The sequence below is a fragment of the Montipora capricornis genome, chromosome 11 (assembly GCF_036669925.1).
Source record: "Montipora capricornis isolate CH-2021 chromosome 11, ASM3666992v2, whole genome shotgun sequence".
Taxonomy (NCBI): Eukaryota; Metazoa; Cnidaria; class Anthozoa; order Scleractinia; family Acroporidae; genus Montipora; species Montipora capricornis.
Window position 1 is genome coordinate 13,191,843 of NC_090893.1, and position 22,866 is coordinate 13,214,708.

Here is a 22,866-nt window from a genome sequence, read left to right on the forward strand (position 1 = left end):
CGGAGTTGTGGTCTTAGTAGGCGTATCAAACTTTTAGTACCAACTTGAAAACAAAATTAAACGTGTTGTTGTTCATACTGACTTTATTACATCGCGGGGGTAAAAAATATTCTAAAAAGTTTTCTCATCCTCCGGTAGTTTACTTTTACCAATCCGTACATATTGCGGACCTAGTTTGATTGGAAGAATATAACATTGGACTGGATCTCTCGATTGCTTAAGACAATTGCATTTTTTTTATGTAAGATTTCTAAAGGAAAAATGTGAGGTAGGTTACCTCGTATGACATCGAAGATGGTCAATTATTTGAAGAAAACTGTTTCTTTTTCATTAATTGAGAGACTTAACATTTTATTGGATTTACATAGCCACACCCTTTGTCTAGCATTTTAACTTGCCCTAAGCCGGAAAAACAACATAAAATGCGAGACGTCGTCATGAAAAAGGAAAAAAAGTGGGATTGAAATTTTAAGAACATCGCATTTATACCATTAAAGGGGCAAAATTAAATATAAGAGATGAAAAGGAAGATCTCATAAGGGAAAGAAACGAAGTAAGCATTTCCTTCCTCAGAAGCGCAACACACCACTTTATCCTTTGTCACGCAAGTCTGCCAAGCAGTTAAAATATGCATGTGACGTGTCAAGCTATTCATTATCAGTGATCAATAATAACTTGCATTCCTTTACAAAATTATCAAGCGTCACCTTAACTTACGCGCTGTTTTTCTTTGCCACCCCTGCGGATTCCGATTCCCTCTCAAAGACAGGTTAAAGGAGAACCTTATTAACACCCCAGTTGATCAGATTTTTGTGTGGCTAGGTAAGTAAAACCTTTCTTAAGAACTACTGCTTCTCTGTTTACGGTAGTTAGTGTGATCTGAGACTATTTAATAAGCAAAGCAAGTATCGCTTCGGATTCCATCGACTTCACTTCCAGATCTATTAGTGCATTTTGATAAATATGCGCTGGTTTCTCACTCTTGTTTCATCGACGTATTTCTAAAGAAAGGACTTATTCAATACTTTCTCGGCATAAACCTATTACGAGTTTAATATTGAATTGACATGTAGAGTCAATGCGTTTTATAACTCGTTTGAATTTACGAAAATGTCTGCGTCCTTTTGATTAAAATATCGCGCGGATTTGCACTAGTCTTAAGGGCTATGACTAAATAAGACAGATTTAACTGTTTATTAATCCCTATTTTGTAATGCTCGTTCATCTAATTTCAACTGTAAAATGTGACAAATGAAGAATAGATCTATTTAACATATTGATAACGTCACGTTACCCAGCTGGCTTCACGCAAGTTTGCATTTTTTTAGTCTCTCTATGCTTACTGTAAGTATAAAACACCGATTTGTTAGAATAGATTGTTAATCTTAGTTATTACGTTGAGAGGGCCTTCTTATGAGTATAGTGCGTCGTGGAAGTCTAAAGGCAAATAAGCACAACTCCTCGTAACATTTCGTGAGATTTTTCAGGGTCAAGAGAGTTCGCACTTTGTCCAGTCACCTCTTAGTTTTTGCGAGATTCACAAAAACTTCCTGACGAAGGCGATTAACGTGACTTTGAGCAAATGAGAAGTACTTTTAACAAACAAACAAACAAACTTAACACTTGCTTGTGAACTAATTTGGCGTGGAATTAACTCGATCGTGGCCAGTTTTTTATTTCCTGAGGAGATCTTTGGCCATTATACCTATTTTCACAAAACCTTGTTTTGCAAGCTTCCGTGCAACATATTTTGATCATCTCGCCCCGGATTCTTTTTATACATCATTATTATTGCACGGAAACTGGAGCAACAAAACTGCAAGAAAACTGCAAGAAAACTGAAAACTGCAAGAACATTCAGATTTAGGAGGTTCAATATCTTTTTGAAAACAATGTCTTTTCCATGATCATGTTTCTTATTTTGTTTTATTTAGATACGATAAATTGTATCCCATAGGTTTTCGGTCCTTATGGGCTTCAGTACTCCCTAACGCCTAGATTTCCAGCGTTAAATGCAAATTAACTACTGAGCTTTCTCAAAAGGCAATAAAACATCTCTTGGCTTTTGAAAGCGCATCATGATTGCCTATATATGTGCATATTAAAAACAGGCTGATCTGTTACATTGTGATATAAAATCAGTTCCAGCGTGTATAAACTGAAGGTGCCGAGAAAAATAAATAAATAGTCTGTTGGCATTTAACGGGGCAATGATTTGACAAACTGCAAGGTCTTAGAGCCTCCTTTTTTTCCCTAAAATTTGAATATTATAATTTTATTTTTCGTAGTCGGAACAGGTGTTTTTGTATTGTTTTGCCTTTTAGCTGTCAAACAATAGATTGGATCAAGTGTCTCGTTATTTTTACATAAAATTAAAATAAATGGCACATCCCAGTAAGGCAAGTAGTGTTTTTGCAGTGTTAAGCATTTTCACATCCGTCAAAAAGTTCTTGCTTCTGATGATCCGCTATTTGCTAAATTTCAGATTATGGGTAACGCGGAGTCAGCCAAGAAAAAGCAACAGATTAAAACGGTGTCTCAGCAGAACGGAAATCAGTCACAAGGAAAAGCGTTGAACACCACAAAGAAAATCCTCCTTCTTCATAAATCAAACGCGGAGCAATTGAAAGTTGTAAAGCATTTCCGCGATGCTCTCACTGCCAAGGCGAACGGCAGTGTTCGCGTGACTGAGTTCGTGAACATCGCAGATGGAGGAGAAATTTCAAAAAGTTTGTCGTGGCTAGATGAATTGAATAACGTTGTTTTAATATGCCTCACAACTGAAGCCATCGAGCAGTTGAAGAAGATTATCCACGAAAAGCGATTCGCCGATGAAAACGGCCATCTTCATGGAAAGGTGTTTAGTATTTCCTTTGGAGAAAGTCTTGCCTCTGAATGGCCTCCTAAAGGACTGAAAAAAGGATCTCTGGATGCAAGGGATTTCCATTTCGGATTTTCAGAGGTGGAGAAGCTTCGACCACAAGATTTTGAAAGATCAGATAAAATGAGTGCTCTTCTTGCAGCCATAAAAGGAACACATTAAAATGAGTGGATGTTCCTAACTGTAGTATAAACGTAGCAAACGTTTAAGGGTGGTTCGTAAGTATATTCATACTTTCACGCGGTAATTTACCGTTAAAAGAGACATTTTCTATTCTTCAGGGAACCGTTCGCACAAGGGTGTAGGTTTCGTTTAAATTTTGTATGCAAACCCATTAGCTTTGATAATAAAAAACCCCAGCACATTCTGACTGAAAAGCGTGAATGCGATGTGATATACCGTAAAATAGAGATTTTTGGAAAAAATATTCAGGAAACGGGATTCGTTCAATGAAGTCGAAAATGTTCTTCATTTCGTTCTTAGTTTTGTTCAGTTCTTCCTGCCATGCTATTTGATTTTTTTCTGGAGTTAACGAAAACGTTAGAAAACACAAAAATGTAAAATGAGTTTACCATTCCATTTCAATGATTTCTTAGGTTTCACTTTGTAACTATGCTTGCAATGAAACGTTTGAAACAATATTTTTCGTCAAGGTTTAGCAGTCTTATAAGCACGCTAGTTGTTAATATCACGGAAATTTGTGCAAGACGTTCTTTTCAGCCTAAAAGGGCATTCGGTTGATTTAGCAACAGAACGGGAACCTCAGTTGACGACAGGAGATTCTACTCTAATCTGACTTAATGGCGGAGTCAAGCACGCGCGTTTTTGAAACGAGGATGACAGCCGGAAGTGAGCTATTTTCCCTTTTAACTTGTTTTCACACAACCACATTTACATTTCTAAGTATCTTTTCTCCATTAGAGATGATTAATATCAAAATCTGGGAGACACCACTGTTCTGGCAAGCGAAATTTCCTCTTCCGGTTGCTGCACGCGTCTCCAAAACGCGCGTACTTACGCTCCTTCTGCGCGCACTGTCGTCAACTGAAGTTTCCGTTCTGGTCTAACGACGACGGCTGCGGCAACGACAATAGGGAGCTTAAGCAACGACAACGGCGACGGCAACGAGAACGTCACGAATTTTCATATTTAGAGGGTAAAAACAATAGCTTTGCACGCTCTGCACGTGCGTTTTTCACTTTTGTCCATTTCGTTGCCGTCGTCAGCAAAACAACAACGTGAAATAGCGAAGTTTTTGGTTTTATGAAGAACGTCAGCACTTGAGGATAAATTTTCGTTTTCTCTCCTAAAATGGAGAGCAGTTCCTACTGGTGTCATCTTTGAGGAAATACCATACCCTTGTCATATTAAAAACGTTGAAATAGTCATGCACGAAGCGATTAAAATAATGCAAATTTATATTTTGAGATGATGTTCTCGTTGCCGTCGCCGTTGTCGTTGCTTAAGCTCCCTAATAGGGACTTTAAGATCTGCGACGCAACGGTAACGAAAACGTAATTTAAAATTGCAAGTTCAGGTTTATTAATCTGTTTGGTCGTTATGTCGGCTTGTCTAACTTCTAAAAACTAGTGTAACTCCCCAGGAACTGAATTAGGAGGTGCGGTATTGAATCTACGACAGAAAATTCAAATTCGCTGCCTTTTGTTCACGTTCTCCGTAAAACTTGAGAATACGTCATTTCACGTCGTAGATTTGCCGAAAACGTGAAAGAAATGTACAAAAATGAAAAATGCACTTGCACAGCGTGCAAAGCTATTGTTTTTGCTCATTGAATATGCAAACTTTGTGACGTTTTCGTTGCCGTCGCTTCATAGATCTTAAACTCCCTAGTGCCACATATCAGGAGCATTATTGGTTAAAAAAGGAAAAATGACCGTGCTGCAAGTGTGGCACTCACCTTAGTGCATTTCTTTGCTGCACTCCACAAAAAATCAAGGTGAAATCACCAAATAAATAGGTTTTGGTTTTGACAACAACATGAGAATAAAACAATGAATAATTAATTTCCGGCTTTTACTTTTAACTCCATTTAAGTACCCATCCAGTTGCTGGATAGTTCGCCTGTATTGTATACAACGTGAACAAGTCGGAATAATCGTGTAATACTTGCGATAGCATTAAATCATATCTTGGAGTGACACTTGTGTTTGACGTTGTTGTTTTCCTTGCTTGAACTCTCTAATTATTTTACGCGATTCTTTGTAGCGGCTCCCTTATTCGGTAATATAAAATGAATCTGAAAACATGTGGGTTTTGGGCTTTTCCGGAAGTTCACTCCAACTTCCGGCTCAACTCTGCCAACCAATCAAATATCAAGGTTTCGATCAAGTGTACGACTTGTGATCAGGGTGGAAACGAAGAACATATATTTGTTGTGGAATGCAAACAGAATGGATCTTGTATAAGTTCAGATTTATAGTATGGCCGAAGCCAATAACAGTTACACAATGATCCAGATGGACGAGAAGAAACCTATAAATGTTCGCCATGATTTGGAAGAGCCCTTCAACGAAGAATTTTGGTTGAAGGTGAGATGACAATTATGCATACCCAAGAGAATAATTAACTTTCCAATCGTTTTTGTTTATAAATGATGACTTTATGTGTTTATCCCTGCGCTCATTCAGTATTTGCTCATTATATTTTATGTTGAAGCATGACTAAATGTGGGCTTCGATATTTTTATGTCTTTGGTAGCTAGTAGTGGTCCCAGGTTACTTGCAAATATTCATCATTTGATCTTAGAGAAAAAATATGCAGTCCAAGAGAAAACTTGCGCACAGTATTCTAGTGATATTTTCCCCTTTCATTTGAATGAGATGTAAGTTACAAGTTTAACTTGCTATCGAGGTTGATGATCTTATTCTCGTATTAAATCAAGTTTTTGCGGTGCACTAATGCACTAGTGTACGTCATTAAATCGTTTACACAAGTTGGAATTTTCTGGCAGTTATTGTAGGGATATTAATTTTAAAACTTCACCTCACTCGATAATCAATATAATCATATTAAACTCAATGAAACCACTTGAACTGTCGGCTGAAGGATTTTTTCCTTGGACAATATGTAGCTTTAATTGTGCAAAATAATTTGCTTGATAATATGTTACTTTATTGATTTTTATAACAAATTAATTTAAACGTTGATTTTTTTTCTGAATATTGATATCTCGCCAATTGACTAGACATACCTTCTCTGCAAGGAGAGCTGTTTCTAACCTTCTTAAAGCATGGTGCCTCTTTCACATCAAACACATCAATTTTCATGAAATAATAATTAATCAAATAATCGAAAATTCATTTGTACATGTACACGTAATTGTTCACCCATCATTGAGCAATTTGCACATGTGAATGTAGGTGTGAATTTGCATTCCTTATAAAGATGACTAATTTATTCTGGTGCTGGTGAGTTCTCTGTGCAGCTTCACAAGTTGTAAGAAGTCTATTACAAGTTCAATAAAATAGAATGTCATGCTGTGGAGGTATCTTCAAGGGCCTCTTTGCATAGACTTTCCTATATGGGACCTAAATGGTGGAGGGCAAAAGAAAATGGAAATTAATTAATTTGGATCCAGTATCTGAAAGACCAGCTGCCTCTTCGCATGGTCCTGGTTGATCGGGCTGGCTCAGTTACTGGGATGAAAATTGGTGTCTGTTCATACGCTGACTTTCAGCCTGGTTTCTGAGATGAAAAATGGTGATGCTGCCGTTCAGGCATGAAATCTAATGAACAAGCCTGGTTAGAATTTCTTGATTTTCTTTGTTTAAGCAACCTCAAATTTGTTTTGACTTTACGTTAACTATCAAATGAAACTATTCCAAGCATCACCATGGAAGAAAAGAGAAGTAAAAAGTTGTCTGTGCTATCTTGAAAATGCACTGTATTATTTTCCTCTTTGTAACCTGGCTGAAGTTTTCATATGGCAAAATTTCCAGCCCACTTACCAAGATCCCGGTTGGAAAAACCGAGATCTTGGCAAACGAGCAAGCGCTCTCTCTCATATGAACACGTCAAAAGTTTATAAAAAGGATTTATAGGTGAGGTGAGATCCCGGAAACTGGGCCAGCCCGGTGAAACAGGCCAATATGAAGAGGCCCTAAATAATAATAATTGTCATTCTTGTGTTTATATGGTTTGTGTATTGTTCATTCAAAGGTACAAGACAAATTTAACTCTAATGCAGGGATTTCATGGAACAGGGCTATGGATGAAGTGCGCACAGATCGATTGAGTGCAAAACATGGCAAAGATACTCTTCTTGTTATTATAAGAGATTGGCCAGCTGATGAAAAGTATAAAGACAAGCCAGAATTGGTGGCCAGTCTAGAATATCTGGTATGCATTCTGTCGTATTTTCCATTTTCACAAGGAAAGGTTGACCCATTAATTCTTAAAGCACACCCCCCCCCCCCCCTCCCTTACTTTGACGAGTAAAATTGTCTGGCATTAGACAGAGTAAAATCTACTAATTCTCACTCCTAAGGGTCAGTGGGTTAGTTGTAGAGGTTGTTAATCCATTGACTCCTCTACCACCCCCCACTGATGAGTAAAATCATCTGGCCCCAGTTGTCCAAACAATGGATAACGCTATCCACCGGATAAATCACTATCCAGCGGATAAACACTAGCAAAACTGATTGAGTTATCCAGTGGATAGTGATTTATCCCGCGTATGGCGCTATCCATCGTTTGAACAACTGGGGCCTGGCGTAAGACAAAGTGAAATTTAGTGAAGTCTCACTCCTACATTATAAGAGTCAACGGATTAAACCTCCCTTCCCTACTTGCAAGCTAAAATTTGAGAGGACTATGGTATCAGAAAACATTGATTCTGTGCCGTCATAAACCCTCAAACAAGAATGCCTGATTACACTGAACCTGTATGCTGCTAAACTCCATGAAATATTATAGTGCATGATGGAATGAAGAAAGGATGAACCAGCCAGTTAGAAGGTAACATCCCTGTTGGGATCTTGAGGAATACAAAGCAAGTCTCTTACCAAGTATCCGCATGCTCATGATTTGTCAGAATCCCTGGGAAGCTGCAAGTGTTAAAGAAGTCGTATGACTGCAATGTTATTATAGTTTGGTCTGCTTTAGCATTTTTTGCACTCCCTCCCTCCCACCAACTAAAAAAATCCAGGCTATGGGTCCTCTAACCCTGTTTTAAACTTCTTCGTAAGATTCCAAGTATGTATCTGGCAGCGATGGAAGTGATGTGGCTCCTTTCTTTTTTGTAGATAAGCCGTTTCACAGAAATCCTTTTAGAAAGAGACGATGATGAAGAATACAAATTTTATCGTGTTGACGAAGACCCTGCCAGCCCAACTCTTCTTCATCTTGCTGCAGAGCAAAACCTTGTGCATGTTGCAAAATTACTTGTGGAAAAGTATCCTTCACTGGTATATATGGAGACTGAACAAGTGGGAAATGATAGAGGGTATTTGCCAGTTGAAAAGGCATTGATTTCTTACAAGGATGAAACAGCAGCTTATCTCATATCACAAATGAAACATGACTGGTGGGTTATATGGCAAATTTATGATATTATTATTATTATTGTTATCACTCCACTTTGGAAAAGCAATAAAGTTCATTGTTCATCTTGGTAGCAGATAAAATTAATGAATTATTATCATGGTAGCGACAAGAGCAGGTGTAGCTGAGTGACTTTGTGGCCAGCTTTTGGAACTTGAATTTCCCACTTCATATTATTGGTCACTTTTTGTTTGTTTAGTCTTTCTTCTGATCCATGCAGTTACTGCATGGATCATGTGTAAGGTGTTCATGTTATGCTGTACAAAAGGGAAAGTAATTATATTTGCAGCGCCTATCTGGGCAGACCTTCTGGCTTATCTGAGCAATACAAATCTGAGAGATACAAAAGAGGGCATTTAATATCATTTTCCTTGGGCTGCCATATGATGTAGCCCTTAGCTGTTCAGGCTTGCTGCCACTCAGTCAAAGGTTGGAAAAATAAATAATGGAGACTTTCCAGGATAAAGGTTTTCTTTCAAACATAATACCCACTCCCCCCAAAACCCACCACGAGTATTCTCTTCCCTCTGGCTCTGTTGTTAATAGCGGTGTTAAAGTAGTTGCCAGGACTGAACGAATGAACAATTTTTGTACTTATAAATATCAATAATATAGTTGCTGGTGCCCTTATAATTGAGCTGTAGCTGCAAGAGGGGTAAATAAGCTGATCAATCAAACAATCAATTAATCAAAAATTAAATAGTAAAGAGATGCAGCTGACTTTCGAAGAAAACTATAGTGGTATATGTTGTTAGGTGTTTAAAACATAGAAATTTGATAGCATCAGTTGATAAATACAAGAAGTTAAGCGGTAAAATCATGTTGTGAAAATAATCATGTTTGAAATTGCTTTTTGTTGTATTTTGTCAGGGTGTATGAGCTTTTCTTGTACAATGCTGACCTAGAGCGAGCAAAGTTTAATTTTGGTCATTTTATCAGCCATAAAAGTCAGGAGACAGGCCAACACAACATGAAGGTAAAACAAGTTTTGTTGGCTGCCCACCAGATGCCCTGAGTGAAGGAGCTTGTCTTAATTTAATAATGACCCAGTTGATTTAGGCATTTATTTCTGAAAATCATACAGCACTTTACAGATTTTGAAGCGTTGTAAGACTCAGAATAAAATCACTAACTTTTGGCCAAACTTAACAGAAGACCCATAGAATCAAACAAGCACTTGGCACAAAGAATGCGAGCAATATATAGTCACAGATTGTTTTTCATTTGCCTCTGACCACCCTAACCTCAAACCTTAGAAGCTGATCATAAAGCTCCGAGTGAAACAGTGCAGAAACAAGTAAAACATGAAATTACTTCTGAGATTCAAACCTATGCTACAATAATAACAAAGATATTAAGTATTTATTTAACGAAGGTAGTCATACATTTCTGATATTAAATTATGGCCCTGCTACATAACTGGACAGAGAGGGCTCCAGTTAATTTTGTGGGCTATTTATGAAGTAGAGTTGAATTCACAACCACCATAGGCAAATGCAGCCAGTGGTTAATTAACAATTATTCACCAAAGGGGAGGTGAATAGTGGTGGATATTTACCCAGCCGCAAAGTAGCGAGGTAAATATCCACCACTTTCACCAACACTGAGGTGAATAATTGTTTTAGTATGTACTACACAGGTTTAATAAAAAAGGAACCAAAAAACTTTATTTTTGTAAAATCCAGTAGAGAGTTTCAAATCTTGTGCGCTGGCTACTCGGAGGTGAATAGTACTTGGACAATCACCTCCGAGTTAGCCAATCAGCGCGCTCGGAGAGCACTATTCACCTGTGTGGTTTATACTAAAAGGGATTATTTGAACCTGGTGCGTCCACATGCAGGTGCAAGGTGCTAACCACAGGACCACTAAATCTCAGAATTTTTCAAGTGTTCAAAATTACTAACTATCACTCCTACACTTTTCTCATGGCATTTTCCTCCTGAGTATAGAACTCAATGTTCATCAGATTTTAAATGGCCTTCCTCGTTTTCACTTATTCCAAGGTTATCTGGTTGATAACGCTCCAATTCTTTAACAAACTGCCCCGGCTTCCCTCCTTCAAACACAGCACACATTGAATTTCCCCACAGATGTAGCTGTTTTTGCCCTTTTGTCTGCATTCAGTTTGGCGTTTTCACACTGCCTTCTGATTTTCTTGCTGGCCAAACACCCGTCCTTGCATTTATTTCTAGTTTCCATAGCAGTCGTTACACTGCGAGACGGGCTTGCCAGGCCTTTGCCCCAGTCGACCCATGAATTCAGTATCAACCCCTCCCCCCTCTCCCTAATGCCCTCTTATGATTACAGGACAACCGTGTTGATCCCAGGTGGGGAAAGAGGAGACTCAATATTTCTCACTGTTGCCTCAAGTGTAACAAGGACCAAGAGCCCAGATAGCACACCTTAAAAAGTCCATATGGGCCCTTAATTTATTATCATAAATATTGATAATTATTGACTATTTAAGTTGGGTAGGGTTAAATTCACGCTAGAGAAGAAAGTAGACTGAATTTTCCCACATGTTTCTGTTCTAATGCCTAAAACGCTTTTTTGCCTTTAAGAAAACAGTCAACGCTGTTCTAGATCGCCTTGTCAACCCTCATTGGCCCTACCTGCCTGAGAAAACTCGAGAACTTGGTGAGACCAGTGACCGCATTGAGCGTGCGTGGAGCAGTGTCCCGGATGATCCACTGAATTATGACTTTGTATATCACGTGTTGGAGACAGATGATCAAGGAAGGCTGCCAAAGATTGACGAGAACACCATCAATGAAATGTTCAACCCAAAGTCCGTATCTTGTCTTCGGCGTATCGCTGAGAGTGAAGACAAGGTAGAGTATAAGGGTTGACATGGTATTTAGATGAATTCTTAACTCGTTTAACTAATCCTTGATTAGCTCTGACGAAGGGCTAACGCTCGAAACGTCAGCTTTTAGAATCTCTGTACGGTGGCCAATTTACATTATCAACTCCGTTGACGACGCAGCACCACAGTTTTTTTAGAAACTACCCCCTTCATTCATTAACTAATCCTTGGGTCCAGAAACAACGTTATTTTTAAATGTTGGGTAACGCCAGTGTTTGCATAGTGTGAATTTTGATCTAGTAGGTCATTTCCCTTTAACAGCGGCGTATCTTTCTACTTTTAAAACTAACCCTTCAGCAGTACACTCACATTTACATTTAGACTGCGAGCAGTCTCTCTTTTGCTCTAGAATCGTTGAAGCAAACGCGTACGTTGAACTGTTAATGGCTGAAACTGCTGGTCGAAAATACCGCGGACGTTGGTTAGATCTAACAAACGCCCCCTTATTTGTGGCCCACAGTTTCAGCCATTTTCAAGGGTTCGTTCGTTTCAACGATTTAGAGCAAAAGAGAGACTGCTCGCAGTCTAATTTACTCAATTTACATCAATTTGCACATTGTTTGTGCTATTTTTGTCTTCGCTTGACGATAACTATTCTAATTGGCCATTCTAGACAGTGCGTGCATAGCCGACGTTCTCGAGTCGTTCTAAAAATAAAAAGATACTCGCAAAGGGTGACTCAGGGCTTGTATGGGAGAGGCAAGATTCTGCTCATGAGCTCCCTTTTATTAACTATTTTCCAGGAAGTACTTGCTTTTATTGGTGACTTAAGTTTTTTTCTTACCCCTCAACCATCAGTTAAAGGCATTTTTGTGGAAATTAATCTGTAGCTGCTGCTTTTCATTGCCTATCAAGCGTTTGGTCCCTGGATGAAAATACAAGACAGGTAGTCTTAAACCTTGACTCTTCTAAGCTATACTCTACCAGTAACTTGTTGGATTTACAAGATATTAGCTACATCAGGCCGGGCGGTTTTTCCATTTGACCGAAAAGTCAAGATTAAAATCCGAAACTTTTCCGTGGCGAACGAAACGTATGTTGTTTGGTTGGTTGTCCCAGGCGAATAATATTTATCGGGTTTTGCGCTAAAATGTAATAACAAATAAGGCAGGATCTTGATCTGAGTATGAATGTTCGAATTGATTTGATTTTTCGGGTTGTTTCTATTTTCCGTAACGTCGGGTCAAACTCCCAGGGGTTATACCCAAAACTGGGAAGTTTGATTCTAGAAAGATTCAGTTTCATTATTCGATCCCTTTGTCATGAAATTTCTTTTTTTTTTTTTCTTTTTCCCTTTCACGTTTAACCTTCTAGTTGTCGTCTTAGTGCCTTTTTGTAGTTTGTTAGTATTTTCTGTATTGCCGATAAGTGCTATTTTAATATTTTAGAGCATAGTGTTACCTCTCTTAGTGTTAATGAACTTCTTTAAGTGTTGTTATGTAGTCACGTAAAAATGCTTGTTGTAATTTGAATAAATTAGTGAAACTATACATGTGTAAAAGACGTGGGCGTTGGCGGCCAGTTGTAGAAGAAGGTAACGAGAAAGTTAAGGTTTGGAGAGTGAGGGCACAAAGGAAAAAGCACAGGAAGAGACATGGAAGAGTGAAAAAAGAACACCGTTAAGAGTAATTAGTTGGAGCTGTTTTGAATCAAAGACAAAACCCGTTTGTCTGCAGCAGCAGCGGCGGCAGCTATAGCAACGGAGCTGAGAAAAGCAAAAGCAACCAAAAGATTGTGTGGAAGTGTCGACCGAAAGGAAGAGCCGAGAAAAACAAAAGCAACGGAAAGGGGTTCTGGTATTTATCCGTGTTTATTTTTTCTTTTTCTGTTGTTTACCCAAAGCCTGAAGTCCCGTCGGCTATCGTCACGCCCTTACCCCACATTATTGAAGAAATTTTCGTCAATAACTGAATGGAAAACTACTCGGAGCTTCACTGAAACGTGAAACACTAAACTGGATGCCTCCTGCATTGATTTTAAATGGAAATCATTTTTAAAAAGGGAGAATCTGCCAAGGACAAGAATAACGGAAGTACGGTGAAAAGGATATGGAACGTAATGGCCGACAATCAACACAGCATTGGTCAAAGAAGAACTCATGGCAGCATAGTTAGTAAAGGAGATGATGATGATGACGATGTTGGCAGTGACGACTATGAAATTGTCTTCAATAATTTTTCACACGCCAGGACATAAAAAAGGCCAGAACTTGTTCACGTGATAATTGTTAAAAACACCTGTAATAAATATAGATTTATCAGAAGAATAACAATGAATTACATAGGGATGACAATATTTAACCATGAAGAGAAAACAAATACCCTAAAGACAAAGTTTTACCATTTGCCATTGTGAATATTAAAAGAGGTATTTTTAATAAATTACCGTAAAATTCCGAAAATACGCCCCTCCATGTATAAGCCCCTCCAAATATACGCCCCCCAAAGCGACAACGCAAAAAACCCTCTGTTAAATCGGCCCTCCAAATATAAGCCCCCTTGAGCTTGTACTTGGAAAATTGCCCTCAAATACAAAGTAAAACAAAGCTGTAAGGCTAGCCCAATCGATTTGGAAACGCAAATTTGCCTCCGTAGATAAGCCCCTCCGAATACAAGTCCTTCCAAAAATAAGCCCCTCGAAAAGGGCCTTTGAAAAATATAAGCCCTGGGGCTTATTTTCGGAATTTTACGGTATCTTTATTGTGTATTGGGAGTTTCTATTTTTATATTGTCTGCGAGTTTGTTTTTTTTGTTAATTCTTTGAAAGTGCTTTCCTTTCTTTTGAAAAAGAGAAGGGGATTAAAAATTGCTTAGAGACTCAAAACTTTGCTACCAAGGGCAAAGTTACGTCATCTGAGTTTCTGATTCTGTATCAATCAAAAGCTTATTTCCGCGGAAAAAAAAAGGGGTTTGTCGGCATACAGCAGTCGGAGAGACTTGAACTCTTAGCATTTGGTTACCATTTCAAATGTTTTTTAAATTTTTAAATTTTTATTGAATGTAAATTCAGAAGACACTTAATGAGCTTCTATTGTAAGGAAATCTTTCAGGTTTAACCTTTCTCTTTGGATATCATTCAGATTTTTTAATGGACATTGATTCAGATTTACTGACTTTCTTTTTGTGTCTGAAAAAAAAAATCCCCAGAAAAGATATCTTCCATCGTTGACTGGAGCGTACTCGGAAAAGAAAATCTGAGAGCAAGCAACCTTTCGTTTTCTCAGTCTGCTACTCTACCACTTAGCTACAAAGACCCACCGCCTTAATTTGCAACAAAAAGTACCCAAAGGAGAAAAAAACAATGCTTGACAGATTTTCGTCTTTTCACATTGCAATGCCTTGTACATGAAATTGAATAGTCCTAATTGGAGTTGAGCCTGCAGGCACATTTTCTTTTGTTTAAAACTACATGCAAAAGAGGCTTAAGGGTCAATTCAATACAAAATGACCACATAGCCTCGTTCATGTGGCAAAACCGCTGATACCTCCGATAAGGGCTATTCTCGTGGCTCTATTTTAAGCATTCAACTGTGGGTTCGCATCCCTATTAAACCTAAGTTTTATGAAATCTTTATATTCTTAAAGAACATGTGATTATGCACATTCGATTTGATTATTATTATATTTGCACGGTCACCATGAAGGATTTTCTCATGAAATAAATCAGCATTTATTAGTGCACTTGGCTAGATTTTTTGCACCCTGCCATGCAACAGAGCCTTTCTTAACTCGACCAGAAAGAAATGGCTCTGCAGAAATCGTGTAAAGTAAGTCTTTATTGAGTATGCGCAAGCCGTTGCTTGCTTCAAACCCAGGCCAAGTCTCGATCGCACTCCTAGACGCCATGTTGATTTTCGTACTGAAGGCTCGATTTTGACCTTCGCCTTGTCAAAAATATGATGCGCGCGCTGCCTAAACCGGTTTGACTGGAGTGACTAGCCCAGAAACTTGGGCTGGGGCGACTTAACCACGGTTTCTGGTGGGTTTTAGAGAGGCTCTGCTCGCAAGGTGGATTTTTTGGTGCATCTGTGACGATTTTATCAACTTTTGAGATTATACCGTTGATGTCAATTTAGTTAATAACGTTACACAGAATAGCTAGTAGGTTGACCTTTGAACTTTCACTTTTTAAGTTTGACCTTTAATCTTTCCTTGCCTAGGAAGCGATTCAGCACCCTGTGGTGCGAATGCTTATCATGAGGAAGTGGAATAAATTTGGACATTGGTGGTTTTGGTGAGTGTCCGTAGCATAGTTTGAGACTAAAAACTGCTTCATTTTAATTCCTTTTTGAAATTCTGGCAAGTTGAGGCGGAGTTACCCCTTTTCTACCTCTTTAACAAATAGATTCAATAGAAATAGATCACAGATGACGTCAAAATGTGGTAAGAAGAAAGAGTGTGTCACTGATCGGGTTATTGGTTGCTAGTGTCAGTTTGTCATGTGACCTTCTAAACTTTCGTTTTGACGAATTTCGGTTGTAGCCGTATTCGTTCTGGAAGTATTCATATTCATTGCAGTTTCAAAGGATCATAATAAGCACACTTAATTTTTCAAACCTGAATCCTTTTTCTCCCTTTGTATATTTTGCAGCGTTCAAACAGCATGTTATATTCTTTTCCTAACTGTGTTGTCCTTTGCGCTTATTCATGGCTCAACCCAAGACGATCCAACACAGTATAGTGGCAAGGCGAATGGCCTTCGCCTGTTTTGTGAAATTCTCACCATCATTTTCCTTATGATTTACTTATTTGAAGAAGTCAACGAGGCAGAGCGGTGAGTATTACAACGGTGTTAAAAGTTCAATAACATACAAAACAGGAAATTTACATTCACAGTTTCTGTCTGCCGAGTCGGTTTCGCCAAGTCTCGTTCCCAGGCCCTTAAGCGCTAAATCGCAAGAGGCGCGAAGCTTGGGGCCTAGCGCGATAGCGCAGAGCGCCCTCAGGGAGTCTTCCCGATCTGCTCGACCGGTGACGTCACGTTTGATTTCACGTGAGGACGACTGTGAACGAGGCTGGGTTTCGCCTTTTACCACCGCGCAACAGTTGATGGACCGTTTGAACAGAAGTCGGCAAAGTGGATCAAACTAAGCCAAAATCACAGCACTGGATGCGATCCTTCAACTCCTTCCATAGCAGTGATTGACGGCAGTGAGAAAACGAGCCATGGATTGGAATTTGAATTTCGGAGAACCTGCAATGTAGTTAAAAGCACAGTAATTGAACGATCGTTTTCTTGTTTCTTTTATATTTTTTAGGGAATGGAAGACTTATTTCAAAGATCCATATAACTATTTCGACTGGCTTGGTCTGATCTTGACCTTCCTTGTGATACCTCTTCGGTTTTCTCAATTCCGTTCTCAGTGGAGTGTGGCTGGAGTCGGATATCTGTTCAATTTTCTCAGGCTCTTTAAGTTCGCGTGTGTCTCAAGGTAAGGAGCGTTGATCAAAATATTATCACGAGTTTTCCGTTCTGAGCATGCGCACTTCTAAAACTGTCGGGCTCCAAACCTTATGCGCATGCCCAGTTCGGAAAACTCGCACTCTTTGTCGTCCTTGTCCTTCGATCTAAAGGTCCCTAATGTTGGACAGAGTAAATGTTGCATGTTAAAACAACAACAACAAAAAATATACGTTAAACTCCAGGCTCATGGTTTATACTACCAGGTGCTCAATGCACTGAATTGAAGAAGGCTGAATTCCGAATATATTTTTAGCCTTGGACTGTTTATTCAGGCTCCGAAAAGAGAATATGACGTTTCTAACATGTGTGTTTCACCAGCGCAATGACGAGAAAGTGCTGATAACGTTTTTTGGGATCCAAATGTTCAAAGAGACACTAACATGCACAGTTGATGAAGTAGCGTCGGTGACAAGTGAAGCATTGTAATGATTAAAACGAGATCGAGATATAAAGATGAAGATTTCGTTCCGTCAAAAAGGGGAACGAAAAAGTAGGGCCCCTGGAGAGACTCCAAGACCAATGCTCTAACCCCTGGGCTAAGAAGGCTAGATGCTGTTACACTTCTCGTTGATGGTGGGCTTCAGACGGGAAGAGATTGAATGATTAAGATGAAGAGTTTTGTTCGGTCAAAAGGGAGAACAATAAAGTAAACCCCTGGAGAGATTTGAACTCTCGACCCCTGGTTTACAAGACCAGTGCTCTAACCCCTGAGCTACGAAGGCTGGATGACACATTCCGTTGACGGTGAGCTTAAGACGGGACGAGATTGAAACATCGAGATGAAGAATTTCCTTCGATCAAAAAGAGGAATTACAAGGTAGAGCCTTCGGAGAGATTGGAACTCTCGACCCCTGGTTTACAAGACCAGTGCTCTAACCCCTGAGCTACGAAGGCTGGATGACACGTTCCGTTGATGGTGAGCTTAAAACGGGACGAGATTGAAACATCGAGATGAAGAATTTCCTTCGATCAAAAAGAGGAATTACAAGGTAGAGCCCCCGGAGAGATTTGAACTCTCGACCCCTGGTTTACAAGACCAGTGCTCTAACCCCTGAGCTACGAAGGCTAGATGACATTTTCTGTTGATAGTGCGTTTAAGACGGGACGAGATTGAAACATCGAGATGAAGAAGTTCCTTCGGTGAAAAAGGGGAATGATAAAGTAGAGCCCCCGGAGAGATTTGAATTCTCGACCCCTGGTTTACAAGACCAGTGCTCTAACCCCTGAGCTACGAAGGCTAGATGACATTTTCCGTTGATAGTGCGTTTAAGACGGGACGAGATTGAAACATCGAGATGAAGAATTTCCTTCGATCAAAAAGAGAAATTATAAAGTAAACCCCTGGAGAGATTTGAACTCTCGACCCCTGGTTTACAAGACCAGTGCTCTAACCCCTGAGCTACGAAGGCTGGATGACACGTTCCGTTGATGGTGAGCTTAAGACTGGACGAGATTGAAACATCGAGATGAAGAATTTCCTTCGATCAAAAAGAGGAATGATAAAGTAGAGCCCCCGGAGAGATTTGAACTCTCGACCCCTGGTTTACAAGACCAGTGCTCTAACCCCTGAGCTACGAAGGCTAGATGACACTTTCCGTTGATGGTGCGCTTAAAAGGGGACGAGATTGAAAAATGGAGGTGAAGAAGTTCCTTCGATCAAAAAGGGGAATGATAAAGTAGAGCCCCCGGAGAGATTTGAACTCTCGACCCCTGGTTTACAAGACCAGTGCTCTAACCACTGAGCTACGAAGGCTAGATGACATTTTCTGTTGATGGTGCGCTCACGATGGGACGAGATTGAAACATCGAGATAAAGAATTTCCTTCGATCAAAAAGAGGAATTACAAGGTAGAGCCCCCGGAGAGATTTGAACTCTTGACCCCTGGTTTACAAGACCAGTGCTCTAACCCCTGAGCTACGAAGGCTAGATGACACGTTCCGTTGATGGTGAGCTTAAGACGGGACGAGATTAAACATCGAGATGAAGAATTTCCTTCGATCAAAAAGAGGAATTATAAAGTAGAGCCCCCGGAGAGATTTGAACTCTCGAACCCTGGTTTACAAGACCAGTGCTCTAACCCCTGAGCTACGAAGGCTGGATGACACGTTCCGTTGATGGTGAGCTTCAAAGGGGACGAGACTGAAAAATGGAGGTGAAGAAGTTCCTTCGGTGAAAAAGGGGAATGATAAAGTAGAGCCCCCGGAGAAATTTGAACTCTCGACCCCAGGTTTACAAGACCAGTGCTCTAACCCCTGAGCTACGAAGGCTGGATGACACTTTCCGCTGATGGTGCGCTTCAAAGGGGACGAGACTGAAAAATGGAGGTGAAGAAGTTCCTTCGGTCAAAAGGGGAATGATAAAGTAGAGCCCCCGGAGAGATTTGAACTCTTGACCCCTGGTTTACAAGACCAGTGCTCTAACCCCTGAGCTACGAAGGCTAGATGACATTTTCCGTTGATGGTGAGCTTAAGACGGGACGAGATTGAAACATCGAGATAAAGAATTTCCTTCGATCAAAAAGAGGAATTATAAAGTAGAGCCCCCGGAGAGATTTGAACTCTCGACCCCTGGTTTACAAGACCAGTGCTCTAACCCCTGAGCTACGAAGGCTGGATGACACTTTCCGTTGATGGTGCGTTTAAGAGGGGACGAGATTGAAACATCGAGATGAAGAATTTCCTTCGATCAAAAAGGGGAATGATAAAGTAGAGCCCCCGGAGAGATTTGAACTCTCGACCCCTGGTTTACAAGACCAGTGCTCTAACCCCTGAGCTACGAAGGCTGGATGACACTTTCCGCTGATGGTGCGTTTAAGATGGGACGAGATTGAAAGATGGAGATGAAGAAGTTCCTTCGATCAAAAAGGGGAATGATAAAGTAGAGCCCCCGGAGAGATTGGAACTCTCGACCCCTGGTTTACAAGACCAGTGCTCTAACCCCTGAGCTACGAAGGCTGGATGACACGTTCCGTTGATGGTGAGCTTAAAACGGGACGAGATTGAAACATCGAGATAAAGAATTTCCTTCGATCAAAAAGAGGAATTACAAGGTAGAGCCTTCGGAGAGATTTGAACTCTCGACCCCTGGTTTACAAGACCAGTGCTCTAACCCCTGAGCTACGAAGGCTGGAACAACTTACCCAACAATTTACGTACGATAGAATCAGTTAGATCTTTTAAAAAAGAAGTGAATCGATTTTATGACAATGAGGGTTAGGCTCCCACACGGCAACCTTGTAAAACAGTATTTTTATTACTGTAGTAATTAAGTACTGAATTTTATTGTACTATAGCTATTGTATTCTTACTGAAGGTTTTACCGTGTTTAAATAAAGCATGTATGTATGTATGATCAAAATGTCTTGAGCCTTGGCCCCATTTATTCAAAGTCCGGATAACTTTGTCCGGTGGATAAGTCCCAGGCTATTATTCGTGATTATTAAAAAACTCAACCACGGATATCAGATTTCCAGCATTTTCATTGGCTCGCCAGACACAGGCTATCAGTTTATATACCTGCTGTACCTAATATGATCAAGGAACGTGTAATAAAGCGAGCTGAAAATATTTGTGCAGCTCTGAGAAAAAATCGCCGACAAAATCCGTTTTGGACCGCAATTGACCGAGGCAGAAATCGATGCTTTAGTAGACAATACACGGCAGAATTGTTGATCCTGGAGTTTTTAACAAAACAATTACTCTACTCGGGCTTGCTGGATATAAAATGATTACAATCAACTCTGGGTTACGCGCCTCGTTGGTTACCTATCACCTCATATCCAGCGCGTTATAGAATAATTGTTAAATGTAGGTAAAGTCTTTGTACCAGAGACGGAATTTCCCGTCACGAGTCTTTACAAAGCCGGTCCTTTCTTATTCGTCTTTGTTTAAAAGAAGTAAATTGAATCTGTTTTCGCAAGCATAACTTCTTTCAACTTTTTGTTTTGATATTTGCTTTCCTATTTGCTTCTTTTTTTCCGGTTTGCGAAGGTAAGTTGGAGTGGACGGCTTTTTTAATCGTCACGCTGATAAAGAGATGCCTTCGTGGCTCAGGGGTTCAAGCGCTGGTCTAGTAAACCAGGGGTCGAGAGTTCAAATCTCTTCGGGGCTATAGTTTTTTTTGGTTTCCCTTTTCCACCGAACGTAAATCTCGAACTTAATTTCTCATGATCAATCTCGGTTTTCATCCTATAGTGCTTCCTTTGTCACCGATGCCAGCCTATCCGTTGTGATTTCAAGCACAAAAGTTTCGTAAATTAAACGATTTCACACATTTCTTTAGGAAATAACACGGCTGAAGCGCACCATCAAATCTCTCCGGGGGCTCTACTTTATCGTTCCCCTTTTTAACCGAACGAAACTCTTAATCTTAATCTTTCAATCTCTCCTCGTCTTAACCGTACGATCAACGGAAATTGTCATCCCGCCTTCGTAGCTCAGTGGTTAGAGCACTGGTCTCGTAAACCAGGGGTCGAGAGTTCAAATCTCTCCGGGGGCTCTATTCTCTCGTTTACCTTTTCGACAAATCTCTCCGGGGGCTAACCTTTCTTTAGGAAAATATGAAAAAGAACCCAAGTTTATTTAACAATTAGACCCGTAGCCCGCACCCGGTGATACTAAATCTATTTATTTCCAGGACAACCGGTTTGTACACGAAGACCCTTGCCAAGATAATCTATCGGGACATCAGTCGCTTCAGCGTTGTGTTTGCGATCGTGTTTCTTGGATTCTGCGGTGCCATGTACATGGCTTTGAAAGCTACGGACAAACAAGACCTGTTCATGTAAGTTTATGATATCATCTGTTTTTTGCACTTGCACAAAATACCAGATTGCACTTTGCTGTTATTTTAATTAACTCCATAAGAGTGCTAAACTTAGTTTAAAAATGACTTAGACGCTTCTAAAACCAGTAGTATTCCATTCAACCTATCGAATCACACCAAGGCAACCCGGAGAGCCGACGAACTCTTCAACAAGAACTTATTTCCGTGCTGACAGCGCCCTCTGTTCCATCCAAATCTAGGAACTCCGCTCCGTCCTATAATTTGTTCTTGTTTTTCACTTAATACTATGCTCCTCCTCGTCTTTCCGCCTGCCTGCCTGCTTCCCACTTTTTATTAAGGTTCAATTTTTATTTCATTTATTAAAGGAATTATGCCTGGTTGATGTTGGCTGCGGTAAGAGCTCTGGTGGAACAACAGCCTGCCGAAGAGGATTATTCTAAATTCAAGTAAGTAATCACCTCTCACCAAAACGTAGAATACTTGCACAATTTTTAAACTCTCTGGGTAACCTCTGTACAGCCACTGACCCTCCTTTCGTCTATCCCCTGTCTCTCCTCCCCTCTCCTGGGTAATAATTGTCATCAAACGAACCAAGGTGGCACCTATCGAGCACTAAGGTAGTAATTCTTGTTTCCATCTGTTCTTTATCATACAGTTGGTTAGCGATCCTGATTATTCTGGCTTACATGGGCATGGTGATTGTCATCCTTCTAAATGTGCTCATAGCTCAGCTAAGCTATACCTACAGTGAAGCCAAGAATAATGCCAAGCTGCAATACGCTATCGATAGAATGGTTATCGTCACGCGCTTGGAGCACAGCAGATTTGCAAGATTCGTAAGTCCTTACAACCAAAGTAATTCAAAGTTGCCTTCTTTTTTACTTGTCACGTAATCCTTCCCTGTTAGATTGCGTGACTAGAAAATGGAAGTGAACCGCCCTAAGGAACAAGTCAACCAGACTTGAGAAGAACAGAATCAATCGCGAGTGATAGCAAATAAATCATCAGTGATAAGGACTCTTCTACCCGGTCAAAATTGTGTGGAGTTAACTGTAAATAACAATAAACATAAAATAACTAGCGAAAATAAGGGAAAAGCCCCAATAAGTGACAAAAAGGGCGCAAGTATCTAACAAATAGAAAGCACGTCATGAAAAACTCCTTTCTTAATTTCATTGCTTTAGAATCTGCGCGTAAAGTACTACCAAGAGGGCGACAGAGTGAGCGAAACCACCCTTGCCAAAGGTAAGTTGAATTTAAATAACTAACCTGCACAGAGAACCTGGGCCCGGTTGTTCGAAAACCGAT

At 40.0% G+C, this 22,866-nt stretch overlaps 2 protein-coding genes and 16 non-coding genes across 18 annotated transcripts in view; 3 read left to right on the forward strand and 15 right to left on the reverse strand.

Annotated features, from left to right (window-relative positions):
- Positions 1–674: 674 nt before the first annotated feature.
- On the forward strand, positions 675–5,042 carry LOC138025005 (uncharacterized). The gene is made up of 2 exons (XM_068872219.1): positions 675–822; positions 2,486–5,042. Exon 2 carries the CDS (start codon positions 2,489–2,491, stop codon positions 3,041–3,043), a length of 555 nt encoding a protein of 184 aa, XP_068728320.1. The 5' UTR covers positions 675–822; positions 2,486–2,488; the 3' UTR covers positions 3,044–5,042.
- Positions 5,043–5,221: 179 nt separating this feature from the next.
- The window catches only part of LOC138025003 (transient receptor potential cation channel subfamily V member 5-like), a 19,834-nt gene continuing 2,189 nt past the window's right edge, over positions 5,222–22,866 (forward strand). Inside the window, exons 1-12 of the mRNA XM_068872217.1 lie at positions 5,222–5,430; positions 7,061–7,240; positions 8,146–8,426; positions 9,314–9,419; positions 11,005–11,274; positions 15,469–15,542; positions 15,900–16,082; positions 16,567–16,740; positions 21,409–21,555; positions 21,924–22,004; positions 22,214–22,394; positions 22,743–22,803. Of these exons, the coding sequence (XP_068728318.1) occupies positions 5,323–5,430; positions 7,061–7,240; positions 8,146–8,426; positions 9,314–9,419; positions 11,005–11,274; positions 15,469–15,542; positions 15,900–16,082; positions 16,567–16,740; positions 21,409–21,555; positions 21,924–22,004; positions 22,214–22,394; positions 22,743–22,803 (1,846 nt within the window). The 5' untranslated portion in view covers positions 5,222–5,322. The remainder of the gene's footprint in view (positions 5,431–7,060; positions 7,241–8,145; positions 8,427–9,313; positions 9,420–11,004; positions 11,275–15,468; positions 15,543–15,899; positions 16,083–16,566; positions 16,741–21,408; positions 21,556–21,923; positions 22,005–22,213; positions 22,395–22,742; positions 22,804–22,866) is intronic.
- Trnat-ugu (transfer RNA threonine (anticodon UGU)) lies at positions 17,422–17,494 on the reverse strand. Its single transcript has one exon. It is a non-coding gene; the product is annotated as a tRNA-Thr (tRNA).
- On the reverse strand, positions 17,594–17,666 carry Trnat-ugu (transfer RNA threonine (anticodon UGU)). Its single transcript has one exon. It is a non-coding gene; the product is annotated as a tRNA-Thr (tRNA).
- On the reverse strand, positions 17,766–17,838 carry Trnat-ugu (transfer RNA threonine (anticodon UGU)). The gene has a single exon. It is a non-coding gene; the product is annotated as a tRNA-Thr (tRNA).
- Trnat-ugu (transfer RNA threonine (anticodon UGU)) lies at positions 17,938–18,010 on the reverse strand. The gene has a single exon. It is a non-coding gene; the product is annotated as a tRNA-Thr (tRNA).
- Trnat-ugu (transfer RNA threonine (anticodon UGU)) lies at positions 18,109–18,181 on the reverse strand. The gene has a single exon. It is a non-coding gene; the product is annotated as a tRNA-Thr (tRNA).
- On the reverse strand, positions 18,281–18,353 carry Trnat-ugu (transfer RNA threonine (anticodon UGU)). The gene has a single exon. It is a non-coding gene; the product is annotated as a tRNA-Thr (tRNA).
- Positions 18,453–18,525, reverse strand: Trnat-ugu (transfer RNA threonine (anticodon UGU)). The gene has a single exon. It is a non-coding gene; the product is annotated as a tRNA-Thr (tRNA).
- Trnat-ugu (transfer RNA threonine (anticodon UGU)) lies at positions 18,625–18,697 on the reverse strand. The gene has a single exon. It is a non-coding gene; the product is annotated as a tRNA-Thr (tRNA).
- On the reverse strand, positions 18,796–18,868 carry Trnat-ugu (transfer RNA threonine (anticodon UGU)). The gene has a single exon. It is a non-coding gene; the product is annotated as a tRNA-Thr (tRNA).
- On the reverse strand, positions 18,968–19,040 carry Trnat-ugu (transfer RNA threonine (anticodon UGU)). The gene has a single exon. It is a non-coding gene; the product is annotated as a tRNA-Thr (tRNA).
- Trnat-ugu (transfer RNA threonine (anticodon UGU)) lies at positions 19,139–19,211 on the reverse strand. The gene has a single exon. It is a non-coding gene; the product is annotated as a tRNA-Thr (tRNA).
- On the reverse strand, positions 19,311–19,383 carry Trnat-ugu (transfer RNA threonine (anticodon UGU)). Its single transcript has one exon. It is a non-coding gene; the product is annotated as a tRNA-Thr (tRNA).
- Trnat-ugu (transfer RNA threonine (anticodon UGU)) lies at positions 19,483–19,555 on the reverse strand. Its single transcript has one exon. It is a non-coding gene; the product is annotated as a tRNA-Thr (tRNA).
- Positions 19,655–19,727, reverse strand: Trnat-ugu (transfer RNA threonine (anticodon UGU)). The gene has a single exon. It is a non-coding gene; the product is annotated as a tRNA-Thr (tRNA).
- Positions 19,827–19,899, reverse strand: Trnat-ugu (transfer RNA threonine (anticodon UGU)). Its single transcript has one exon. It is a non-coding gene; the product is annotated as a tRNA-Thr (tRNA).
- On the forward strand, positions 21,198–21,270 carry Trnat-cgu (transfer RNA threonine (anticodon CGU)). The gene has a single exon. It is a non-coding gene; the product is annotated as a tRNA-Thr (tRNA).